The sequence below is a fragment of the Platichthys flesus genome, chromosome 23, assembly GCF_949316205.1.
Source record: "Platichthys flesus chromosome 23, fPlaFle2.1, whole genome shotgun sequence".
Lineage (NCBI taxonomy): Eukaryota > Metazoa > Chordata > Actinopteri > Pleuronectiformes > Pleuronectidae > Platichthys > Platichthys flesus.
In genome coordinates, this window is record NC_084967.1 from 5,084,166 (window position 1) to 5,095,950 (window position 11,785).

At 41.0% G+C, this 11,785-nt stretch overlaps 2 protein-coding genes across 4 annotated transcripts in view; one reads left to right on the plus strand and one right to left on the minus strand.

Moving 5' to 3' along the window:
- Nucleotides 1-2,812, plus strand: part of ptprz1b (protein tyrosine phosphatase receptor type Z1b) — a 71,325-nt gene extending 68,513 nt beyond the window's left edge. The window contains exon 31 of the mRNA XM_062382658.1: nt 170-2,812. Within this exon, the coding sequence (XP_062238642.1) occupies nt 170-313 (144 nt within the window). The 3' untranslated portion in view covers nt 314-2,812. The remainder of the gene's footprint in view (nt 1-169) is intronic.
- Nucleotides 2,813-2,905: 93 nt separating this feature from the next.
- LOC133948708 (HMG box-containing protein 1-like) lies at nt 2,906-10,762 on the minus strand. 3 transcript variants are annotated; one of them, XM_062382661.1, is made up of 13 exons: nt 10,690-10,762; nt 9,177-9,274; nt 8,708-8,812; nt 8,379-8,598; nt 7,949-8,075; nt 7,651-7,762; nt 7,437-7,528; nt 7,098-7,254; nt 6,862-7,006; nt 6,589-6,713; nt 6,213-6,396; nt 5,981-6,122; nt 2,906-5,888 (listed from the first exon to the last, which is right to left on the minus strand). In XM_062382661.1, the coding sequence occupies exons 2-13, from the start codon at nt 9,265-9,267 to the stop codon at nt 5,877-5,879; spliced, it is 1,512 nt and encodes a 503-aa protein (XP_062238645.1). In that variant the 5' UTR covers nt 9,268-9,274; nt 10,690-10,762; the 3' UTR covers nt 2,906-5,876. The 3 variants fall into 3 exon arrangements, with proteins under 3 accessions (XP_062238645.1, XP_062238643.1, XP_062238644.1); XM_062382659.1 differs by having other exon boundaries at nt 8,708-8,815; nt 10,690-10,761; XM_062382660.1 differs by lacking the exon at nt 10,690-10,762 and adding an exon at nt 9,837-10,679 and having other exon boundaries at nt 8,708-8,815.
- Nucleotides 10,763-11,785: the final 1,023 nt, after the last annotated feature.

Here is an 11,785-nt window from a genome sequence, read left to right on the forward strand (position 1 = left end):
AAAACCTAATAAGCAAGTTTTCAGCCATATTTACTTGTTTTGGGGGTTTGCGGGAAATTCCTCATCTTGGTAAGAAATGGCTGTTGATGTGTATTTTAAGTAAGTATAAGTATATGGCAGGAGCAGTCTCAGAAGGTGTGTGTTTGTGTGTACTTGTGTGTCCCCACAGGAGCAGTACCAGTATCTGTACCATGCGGTGCTGAGTCTGGTGAGCAGCCAAGAGGACCTGAGAGCCCTGCAGAGTCCAGAGACCAACGGATCTGTACCACTGGGACAGACCAACATCGCAGAGAGCCTGGAGTCACTCATGTAGACACACACACACACACACACACACACACACACAGAAACACACACTCCAGTGATGTGGTGACTGAGGTTCGGCTTGTGATGAGAGAATGAACATTGTGGTTCACAGCTGGGTCCATGCTGCTGCCTGACTGCACAGTGTGTTGCGTCATTATTAAAAATATAAAACCTAACGATCCAGTTTAATCCAGTAAAGCCTTAAGTCATCTAAACCACTGCAGGTGTTAGACTGTGTAAACAAAATCATAGCAGGACCAGGATCTCCATATAGTGACTTCATTTAGTCTCTGTGATCAGTCAACACGTCCAGCAGGTTGAGACAGATCATTACAGGTGACTGGTCTTTCCATGGGCTGCTGTCAGACCCTGTTCACACCTGGTGCTAACATCTGGTTCTAACATCTGTCCTGATCGATCTCCTCTGATGAATAAACACAACTGTAATTTGTGCTGTTTTTACCCCGTGTGAGTTTTCAGATGTGTCTGATAACAGCTGAGTGAGTGAGCAAGTGAGTGAGCGAGTGAGTGAATTCATGCAGCTGCGAAAACAAATGTGACCAAAAAGAGTATAAACCATGATGTGTTGACCAGTGTTGATATTGGTTTGTTGGCTACAAACAAATCAACATGTGATCATTGAGAAGAATAAATGTGATATAAGATACATTGGATTGATTGTGAAACTGTAGGGGGGGGTTCAGGGATCGGATCTGGACTCATTGAGGACGCATGTTAACACCAGGTCTGAACGGGGTCTCCATGTTAGAAGGCTACATTACAGAATTTACCAGAGACACATTTCTGGTGTTAACCGTGGTATCGTCGTAGCAGCAACCTTCACACAGGGTATATAAGTTAACTAATGGCGTTACATATGGTTAATAGATCCTGTTCTTATGTTTTTATAGATCAGCACATAAACAGTGTTCGGATTAAAGCAGGCTGTGAAACCTCCACCTGATTGGAGCATTACAAACTTCTACATTACAAAAAAATAAAAGGGCTGCAGATTAAAAGTTGATGATCTAAGCACATGGATTATTAAAAAATGTGATGGTTTATGAAACAAAGTGGAAACAAACCCATGTTAAAAAGTGTGGAACCAAAAAAGCTTCACTGCCTTTCCAGCGGAAAACTGGGACTGTTCAGTGTGAAGCTTCGTGCAGCAGAGGTTCGGTACTTTCTGAGAAACGGCCAAAAGTCTGTTAAAAACAGGCGAATATAAAAGAAAAACATATTTTTGAAATATGAAATTCTAATTTCATTATTTCATTGCATATTATTGTTTTTTTAATCACAGTAAAAACCCGTCTTTAAAAACTTTAAATGTGAATCTTTCTTTAAATTTTTTTAAATTGTAGTTTCTCATTTATTGTCTCTCCGCCGTTGTTACTTTTTAAGCTTTTCTTTTCGTCTTTCCTTTTAAAAATTTTAAATGAATATTAATAAAAGTACAAATCAGTCTAAAGAACCATGTGATTGATGATAATATTTCCTGCAAGACCTTTGATTCCCTGCACAATAATTGGCAGAATTTCTAATAACGTTTTAATCACCAAAACCTTGAAGGCCTCACTCGTGATAGTGAAATGAGCGCTGGTGTTTACTGCTGTTGAGTTCTCCTGCTTCTGTCTCGTTGCCACTGCCACATGGTCTCTGGTGCCTTTTTTTAACTCATGCTATTGTACTGAAAAAAACTGTTTTGATACAACTGTGGGAATAACATGCCAAAATAATAAGACTGATGTGTGGTCTGTATCTATTTTCTTAAAGGGGATGAGTGCCCCAGTGTTGTAGAGGTCGGAGGGGAGGTATTAAAGTGATAATCCATCAAACTCGGCTTGTAGCTGTGGTCGGTTGAAATTGAAATCTGGATTCTGATGTTGAGCAAAAAAACATCACGACCTCTCAGCTGAGCGTTGTTGCAGAATAATCAACGGGGGGAATCAGCCAGAGGAAAAAGACGACATCATTTATCTTCTGTTGCTGCTGCAGACACTAGGATTTCAGACAATGAGCCGAGGGGGTGGGAAACTGAAAAGCTGTGACTCCCTCTGTGACCCCGTGCCACTCTTTATGACTGTTTCAAGTTTTTGAGTAAAGTCTAAATGTTTCCGTTGCGACCAACTGAATCAATCGCGCTCTGAGTCGCTGTTCCCACTGTTTGTGTGTAAATATCCCTGAACACATTGAAAGTCCAAATTACTGTATGTTTATATTGTACCTCTATATATTTTCTATTTTACTATAAAAGGTGATTTTCTAGCCATTTACACAAATATATATATATATATATATATAAATAACTGTGTGGTTTCTATTTGATAATTTTAGCCTGGAAATATTGATCATGTTTATAGTTTTAATGGAATGTTGTCTCTTTTTATTCTCTTTATGATTACGTAGCAGCTTAATGTCTATACTTTATCTCCAGATATATACTGGTCCAGTTTGTATATAGCAACAGGCTGAAGCAGCAACAATTAAAGATTTGTTTCAAACTGTGTTTGTTTTAAACTCTTCTTTTTCTGGTCGGGGAAATGGTATTTTTTTTATATGGTCTGAAACAAGAAAATGCAGGCAGGACAAAAGGAAATACATTTCTCATGCTTTTATTTATACTATAATACAATATATTGCATTGTCTCCCCTGATGGACCTGTACACGACACGATCACAACGACATACAAAAGTCAAATAATCAAGGCACAACCATGAAAGTGTAACAAAGATTAAGTCAGAACCAAAAAATAGATATTTCTGTATATATTCATATTAATATTTGTCGTGATACTGTAGCAGTCAAAAAAGATAAAGTGTATATAGTGCATTAATAATAAACCTCGTTATGCAGTGAGAGTGTGAGCGCTGGAAATATTCTGGAAATATTCATTATTTTCTGTAAAAACATTTTTTTTTTTCAAGCATTGAAATCAGACTGTTAATAAAGATGGACGTCAAACATCTGGGATATGGATGCTGCCATTTTGTGCTTTTAAAGCCATTGGAAGGTAGTTTCACTCGGTTTTTATAGCATCAGATAACTGAATAAAAATCTGTTTGATAACTAAAATGACAGACACCTTCTTTGACTTTTTAGTTTGCCTCAAACATGGAGGAGGCATGATTTATGCCATACTACAGCTAGCCAGCAGGGGGCAATCCAGACACTTTGGCTTCACTTTTGGGGAGCCATCATGTCGTCCATCTTTATAAACAGTCTACGATTGAAACCCAAAGCAGATTCCTGCCTTTACACATGAAAACACAGATTCATACAGTCAGACCATCTTTTCTAAAGCCTCACACACCTGGTTAGAGAGTATCGACTCAGTATTTGAGGTAAATGTACTATTACTTTAACGACGCTCGGTTTTTATTAAAGGTAAAGCAATTCTCAACGTGTTTATCGCTTTCTTAGTCCTGGGTCTGACTTTTCAGGCAAACATTTTTTTAAATGTGGCCTTCAGCCAGATCTTCACACAGACAGTCGGTGGTCAGAAGCCTAATATCCAAGTCTTTTAGGGCCCAGGGCTGTCTCGTTGTGTTATCTGTAATTATTCTAAAAGCTCCTCAACTTAGTCTGTTTTTAAAAACTTTGTGTGCAACAGTTTGTTTTCAAGCTAAAACTAAGTCCTAACTCCTCAGGGCTCTGAGAGCAACACTCCCCTCCATTTCCACCAAAGGGGGGTTTGTGACACATTGATCAATAGTGAAATGCTGAGTTTTAAAGAGATGAGAAATACTGTATGTTGCTTTTCTGACCTTACAAAATCCACACAAAAAAAAAATCTTGATTAATATACACACCAAAAATAGATTTCTTTTTAAATATTACAAAAACAGAACAATATTATACTGATGCTGTTCCCCAAATGTTTGATGTATTATTGTGAACATAACAGCTTTCGACAAATTTGTTTCCACATCATTTATCAAATCAGTTTCCTTTGTTTAGGACTGAAAAGTGCTGCAACTGGTTTTAAAATATCTTGTACTATTTTGTATCTGAAAGTCAAAGTTGTTTTTCTGACCGGTCTAACTGGTGGATGATATTTTGCTAAACACTTCTTAATAAAGCTTTTAATAAAGCTGTGAGAAGCATGAACCCTCTCCTGCATTCATGTTTCTTTGATTATACACAAACACACTTTGACAGAACATATTAAAAACATGTTATTATGGCAAAGAGAAAGCAGCAACATAGAGCTTGGCTAACGACCATTTGTTAATTATGTTAATAGTACCTGTACTTCAATGGCGATTACGGTACTTTTGACATAATCAGCGTTTCCACAACAGCCACTATCTTATTACACTGCATTTCACAAAGGAAACTCCTTTTTCAAAATAAAAGCCTTCTAAAGGAAGTAAAGGCCTTCTGAATCCTTAACTGCTATAGAGGCTGTCAATCTTAACAATTTAAAACAGATCAGAGTTTCATGGAAGGTTTTTTCACAAAAACATTAAATTGATTAAAATGTATTTATTTTAAGGCCTGTTATTTGTTAAGTTTTGGTAAATATAGCCCGTAAGCCAGTCGAGGATTTGTGATGTACTCGTGTTACCTTCGCCAAGGAGGTTATGATTTCACCCCTGTCCATTCCTTTGTAGGTTTGTGACCAAGATTACTAAAAACTACTGAACTGATGTCAATTTGGAAATGGGCCGAGAAAGAACCAATTAAATGTTGGTGCAGATCTGGAAAAAGGGATGGATCCGGGATTTATTTCATTTTATATATAAACCATTTCTCCAGGGAATTGTTCATGGATCTTGATGAAAATAATCCGGCATCAGGTGACTGATATCTTTGAGTTGGCGCAGATCCAATAAAAAAATGTGGTTTCATAGGGTGTAGTTTTGGTGGAGAAATATATATTTGTTATTTTTTTTTTTGGCCTTGGCGGAGGTATGAGCTTATTACTAAGCGACATTCTGACTTAATTATTACATTTACCAGGATGAATTATATTAAATCTCTTGTGAAATACATAAATTACAAGTAAAAAAAGCACTTAATATTTTGTATATTTCTTTATAATATAAGTATAATTTGGGGGAAATTGCTACATTTTCGACTTAAATGCTACAGCACCACAACGCCCACCAAAGCATAAGAAACTGAAAATCATCAGACTTATTTAATTTAATATTCTTGTCACATTCCTATTATCACTTGTTGAGTTCCATTCGTAGCAAGAACCCTGATGATCAGTGTCTTCATCTAGTTTGGAAATGTGTCCTCACTGAAGATGGAGACACCTTGTTTTAATTCACGATAAGAGTATAAAGATGTTTTCCTCTGAACAATCAGCACATTCTAAAAGCAAGTGAGAGGAAAGGGACATTTTTTTAAGGCAGACACTTCCTCTCCTTTTGACAGAGACAAGGTTTGTGAGAATCTTTAAAAAAAGCGGAAGTAAATCCTCTTTTTGGGAGTTCAAGGCCCGTCTGTATATCAAATATTATATCAGAGCAAAGAATTAGGCTCAGCACGGTTTTTCTTTTCTTTGTCATTTTCTCATATTTGTGTTTGTCCTCTTTTCATCTCCGTGGCCTTAATTTCACTGACAACCCTGTTAGGCAAAGAGGAGGAATTGAATTAAAATGCAGTATAAAACAAACTGTGTGTGTCTGTGTTTGTGAGTGTGTGTTTGTGTGTCCTTACAGAGTTAGTTCGTTTGCGTTTCCAACAGTCTGGGTTGAGTCTTTTCTGTTCGTCTGCGAGGGCTTTGGCCTGTAGGGTGAACGCCCGCCTCTCCTCACTTCGCATTTTCTTCCAATGTTCGCCAAGGAGGACACTGATCGCTCTACCACACACACACACACACACACATTAACATTAAACACACACGTATCCACCTTGCGACTTCAACACACACCACCCAGAGCACGCCTACCTGTTGTCCTTGCCCGGGTACATATGCGTGTACTCCACCCTGAACTTCTGGGCGAACAGCATGAAGGCGTTCATTGGCCGCTTGCACTTAACGGGCGGGGCATTACTTCCTCCCTGTGCATCGGCAGGCTGGCCTCTGATTGGCTTTTGATGAGGAGAGCTGGAGTGGCTAGGACTGTTGGCTTCTGTGGGATTCAAACAGATTCACATAAGACAAAAGGTATTTTAAAAAATCCCTGAGCGGACAATAACCACTTACTACATTCTCTTTTCTTTCTCATTAACTTATTCCTCAACAGTGCTGCAGTGCTTTTATATCTTACTATTTGTGTATATTTTGCGCCAGCTCTTAATGTCTCTGCTTATTCACACAGTACCTCCACCATGTGGTGCGTCTCTGTCTGGAGAAGCAGCTCCTGCGATGGACTGGGAGGCCCGCCGCCGTCTGGCCATGCTGCTCAACACGTAAACCGCAGACGAGTCCAGAGGAGTGAAGTCGTGGCTGAGAAAGAGTCACACAAAACACAGGTCTTTAAACACACAAATATCAACCTGGTGATTGCATTGGGCCTTTATTTGGCTTTCAGGGTTTTGAAAAGCAAACCACACTGAATCATTTTCAGTAAAAGACTAAAAAGGGTCTATTTTACCTCCTAAAAGCGTCGAAGACCAGTGAGTCGTCTGTGTGTTTGGCATCTCTGTGTCCTGGAGGCAGGCAAACGTCTCCTACCTTCATTTCATAGCACGGTATCCCATAATGCACCACGGTCAAACTTGGGTAGAAGGATGACCATCCTGATGGACAGAAGGACGGACAACGTGTAAAGAAGTCATTTTAGCGAAGCTGATCAATCAGATGTAGCGTTTAGGTCAGCATCACTCCTACCTTTGTTTTTCACATAGAAGGGATGGTCGAGTTGGCACCGGGCGGTCATAGGCACGTGTCCGAATGCACCCGGGTCAAAGGTCAGCTGTAGGACGGCGCGACCAGACAACACCGCCTCAGAGCGCTCCACCAGCTGCAGACCCTCAGAGCCGTAACTCTGTGAAAGAGGGAGCAGTGGTTTTTACACAACATATTTTTTGGTCTGACGTGTTGGTTCTAGTGAATCTGCTATATTTAAATGTTTAACAGATGAAAGGCGGGACTCTGGAGTTTAAATATTCTCTGGAGTTTCTGTCTGAAACAGCTTAAGTTAGGCCACAGACTTGTTGCATGATCTACCTTCAGAGATCTGGAGTCTTTCTCAGCAGAATCCAACTTCTCAGCTTCCTGCCACTCAACGTTACAGCCACTGTGGAAACGCAGATGAGTGCCTGATGGCAGAAAAGAGCAGTCACCTGTTCAGTATATGACACAGATGATATAAAACCATACAGAGATGTGTTCTTGTGCATATTTTTCAAGTGTATACGTGTGTGTTTGTGTGTGTGTGTACCTTTGAGAAAACAGTGCCAAGCAGTGGGGGGCCAGGAGAAGCTCCAGCCCATGTCTTCGTCATCAGAGAGAGAGGATCTGGTCGACACGGCAGAGCCACATTCACTGCTCGTCTGTGGAAACAGGAAAGAGAAGCATTGTCAACACAGAACTGCCTCCGAGCCGAAAAGCACCATGAGTTCAAACCTTTAAAGATAATAACAGGTGGAAGCTGTGGTGTTCCACAGATATTGTATAAAGTGGCAGTGAGTGGGGATGAAACAAACAAAGAACAGGAAGCAGGCAAACATTAGCTCTACCCTGCTGTGTCGACGCTCCCTCCCATGGCCTTGAGGGGGCGACAGGGAGCTGCTGGGGAGAGGAGGAGGAGGCCGGGCGTAGGAATGTAGATCTCTGCTGATCCTGGAGATGCACACCAGGGAGGAGCTGCAAATGACACAGACTTGTAAATTTGAAGGTCAGAAGGAGAAGGAGCCTGCGGTTGCACGATGGAAGTTTGGACTCTTGACCCCTGTTGTCTGAAATCCTAAAGCCGTGCTATTTGTGTTCTTAAAGACCTGTGGATGGGGAGACGCGATACAAGTACTTAGTGGTAAAAGGGATAGTATAATTAAAATGGCAAAAATAGTCCTCAGAGGAATCTTTTAGTTAAAAGTAATTTTGAAGATATGAAGTAACGGCAACACTTTTTCTAAATCGAACTCAAACTTTAGTACAAAGTGCACCTACCTGCTGTGAGGAGACCCCTGCAGCAGGGGGCTCTGGGGCCCGGTGGCGATGTGAGCCAGCTGCGTGAGCCAGCGTGTGTCAGGAGGCTGTGGGCTGTGTGCCATTGCGTATGCACCTCCTGGTGGGACACACTGGTGGGACACACCCACCCCCACCTGGTACACAGGTGGCGCTGTTGGCTCCGCCTCCTCCCGAACCTCCTGTAAATCTGGAAGGTCATCTGGGGAGAGAAGGCAAACACCCGTCGAAAGGTTTGCTTCACTAACTATTTCAGAATTTAGAAACACATGAGCCCACATTCATCTCAATACAAGCCCAGTGTTATGTACCATATTCCATGTGGCTGTCACTGGTGGGACAGCCAGGTGAGGAGGGGAAGTGCTCGTCACAGAGGAGCAGCTCATGTGACTGGTCTCCTTCTACATCCGTCATCACTACTGAAGGTGAGAACAGAGAAACAGGAGTTAGCTCACATTGTGGGAGACTCCTACAGGTTGAATTTTAGTTTTAACTGTAGTTAGCCTCTAAATACAAATTTTGATTTACTGACTAGAATAGAAAGGTTTTAATATTATAATAAGGAAAAGTAATTTTATAATACACTGAATAATAGAAGAACAAGCAGCAAAACATGAAAAACTGTCTAAAACTTATATTATTAGTACAAATTATTTGTTCAGTTCTCTTGTTTTTCTCTGTCTCTTGTGAGTCACCAAACTTTATAAAAGTGCAACTCTGACTTATTGAAGTACATCATTAATAGATTTATGTCATAATGATGCAGTGCAGATGTTTTACCTGTGTGTTCAGCCTGAAGCTCTGGCTCCCGGACCTTGTGGATCTTGGGGTCGCTGGACAGCACAGCTGGGGTCACCACCTCCCACACCATGATGTCACTGAAACATGCAGAGAGCTGGATTATACTCTACACTGCTTTTACATGCGATTTATTTTTTAGATCTGAATGAATATATTTTAATACTTTGGAGCAGAGGTCTTCAACAGGGGGTCCGTGACCCCTAGGGGGACGGACCCCCCTCCTCAAGCCATCCACAGATGGCTTGAGGATTCACTGTCTCTTCTACAAGCATGTTTAAAATAAAAACATGAATCTGTGAATTACTTTAATAGCTCAGTGTTGTATGCAAGATGTATGTTTATAAATGGCAGTGGCATGGCCACTCTGTACCTTCCAAATGTTTAGATTCAAAACATGAATATATGAACCCTTGTAATATTTTAATAGCTTAGTATTGAATGCACAATAACAGGGTAGTTATGTTTATACATGGCACTAGGCCCAGTTTAATATAAAACCCAATTTTATACAATATATATATATATAGTAGGGGGTCTCTCCACCAGTTTGGGGGTCCTTGGCCTGAAAAACGTTGAAGACCCCTGCTTTAGAGCACTGGATCAGCTGGGAAGTTGAATCTACACATTAGTGTCACGTACCAATCCTGACATAAACTTTCCACCCACGCAGAGGATGGGGAACATGATCCTGAGTGAGCTGTATATGGTTTGGGGTGACGGGGGGACACAGGGTCACATCGGGACGGCTGCCAGCTAAGTATAGACACATTCACAAAGATCCATTGCGTTCATCTGCTCAACGCTCCGATCCGGTGATGCGGACTTTGAGCAAACAATACCGTGAAATAGTCTCTTTCCGCAGGCGACGGGAGCGTGTTTATCTATTGCACAATGTGTCGTCATGTGACTCCCTCTTGTTTATAAACTTTGAGATTCCGTGCGCACGCGCAGATGAAGCTCATTCATTCAACGCGGACGGGCGGCGATGATACGAGTCAAACACACCACTTTAACCACAGAGAACAACATGTCTGCTGTGATAGCATACACTGATAACGAGTGACAGATGTCACCACGGTTTAAAATTCAAAACCGAGCAAAGTTACGTCAGGTGTGGCGAAACAAACAAGTGACAGCTGCTGAAAACTGAATTAATCGACGACAACAAGCACAGACCTCTATTAAACGTGTCGTAACAGACGAGTTACCGACGTGTCTGTGGTTGTGAGCGTGGGGAATGCAAGCGAACACTTTAAAAACAGACGAGTCATCTTGTCGCGCGGAGCCAGTTAGCACAAAACAAGCAGCTAACAACAATGGAGCTGATCGACGAGGAGCGAGGACGCGTTTACGACTCAAACTACGCGTTGACAGCTTCCGCTCCTCGTTCCCGGGTCGAGTTTAAAGACTAATCTGTCAACTGCAGCGAACACTCGTCACATTCAACGCTTTAAAAGCCACAAACGATTTCAATGAACTTTCCTCAACTCACCAAAACAGTCTCCTTGTACGGGGAAGTGGGCGGGTATAAACACAACTCCCCCAGCGATCCCATTGGCCGCACCTGATGTCGGTCAACAGTGTCCCTCGTCCTCATTGGCCCGTTCGGGACAGGCTTGTTCTCTTCATCGCAACAATAAAACACAGGGTGGGTTCAAGTGATGGAAGCAAAACAGAAAGTAGCTCACAGGAAAAAATACAAATCAGCTCTAGTTTCATAAGATACAACAAGTAGAAACATATATAATATAAAATACATAAACACATTAAGGCAAGGTGAGTTTGTTTGTGTAGCATATTTCAACAACAAGGCAACAAAGGGCTTTACATGAAATGTAAATAGCATCATGACAAATTGTAAAAGCAACGTAAGAGGCATTTCAAAATAAATTTTAAAGATTTGCATGGAGAATAAGAAATACACGAATTAAGAGGGACAGTAACAGTGCAGTGAAAGAAATGTGTAATTATTATTTGACGAAGCGTTCAGCATCCTTCAAAGGAAGGATTTAAGATTTGCAGCGGACCTGCAGTTCTCTGGGAGAGAGAGAGACTGAACGCTACTTCCTCATTTTTAGTTTACACTCTGGGGACAAAGAGCAGACGTGTTCCAGATGACAGCTCTTTAAAGAGCTAATGTGATCATATGACACAGTAAATATTCAAGACTGAAAGTGTTTAGTGTAGTGATAACAGAGGCATTGCAAAACAATAAGGCAATAAACTGTGTGAGAACAAGGGGAAATGCAGGTATGCATGTGGCTGATATTTGCAGCAGTAGCCAAAGAGCCTTTAGCTGTGTGGGCATGTGTCCACACTGTCCAGTTTATCTAGTAGAACAGGTAGTTGTGGCTAGATAACCTGGTTAAAAACTCTCATAACCACTGTACAAAGTTAATATAGAGGTGAAGCGTAAACAGCAGCTTTTACTCTTTTCAGTGGTGGGTAAAAGGTATTGTTATAATAACAAGCTGTCAGGTCGAAGCAATTACAGTAATCACATGAGCAAGAAGAGGAAAAGTATCAAGTGACCAAATGTGGTGAGTGAATAACTTAGATTAGACATTGATACATGGAACACATGTGGA

Bases quoted from the DNA above. Each gene is read 5' to 3' on its own strand.
- LOC133948708 (XM_062382659.1), bottom strand. From the start codon at position 9,267: ATGGTGTGGGAGGTGGTGACCCCAGCTGTGCTGTCCAGCGACCCCAAG. The intron at 8,816-9,176 runs GTAAAACATCTG...TCTCACCTTCAG, and splicing joins GCTTCAGGCTGAACACACAG to TAGTGATGACGGATGTAGAA. The intron at 6,123-6,212 runs GTAGGCGTGCTC...TGTGTGTGGTAG, and splicing joins TACCCGGGCAAGGACAACAG to AGCGATCAGTGTCCTCCTTG.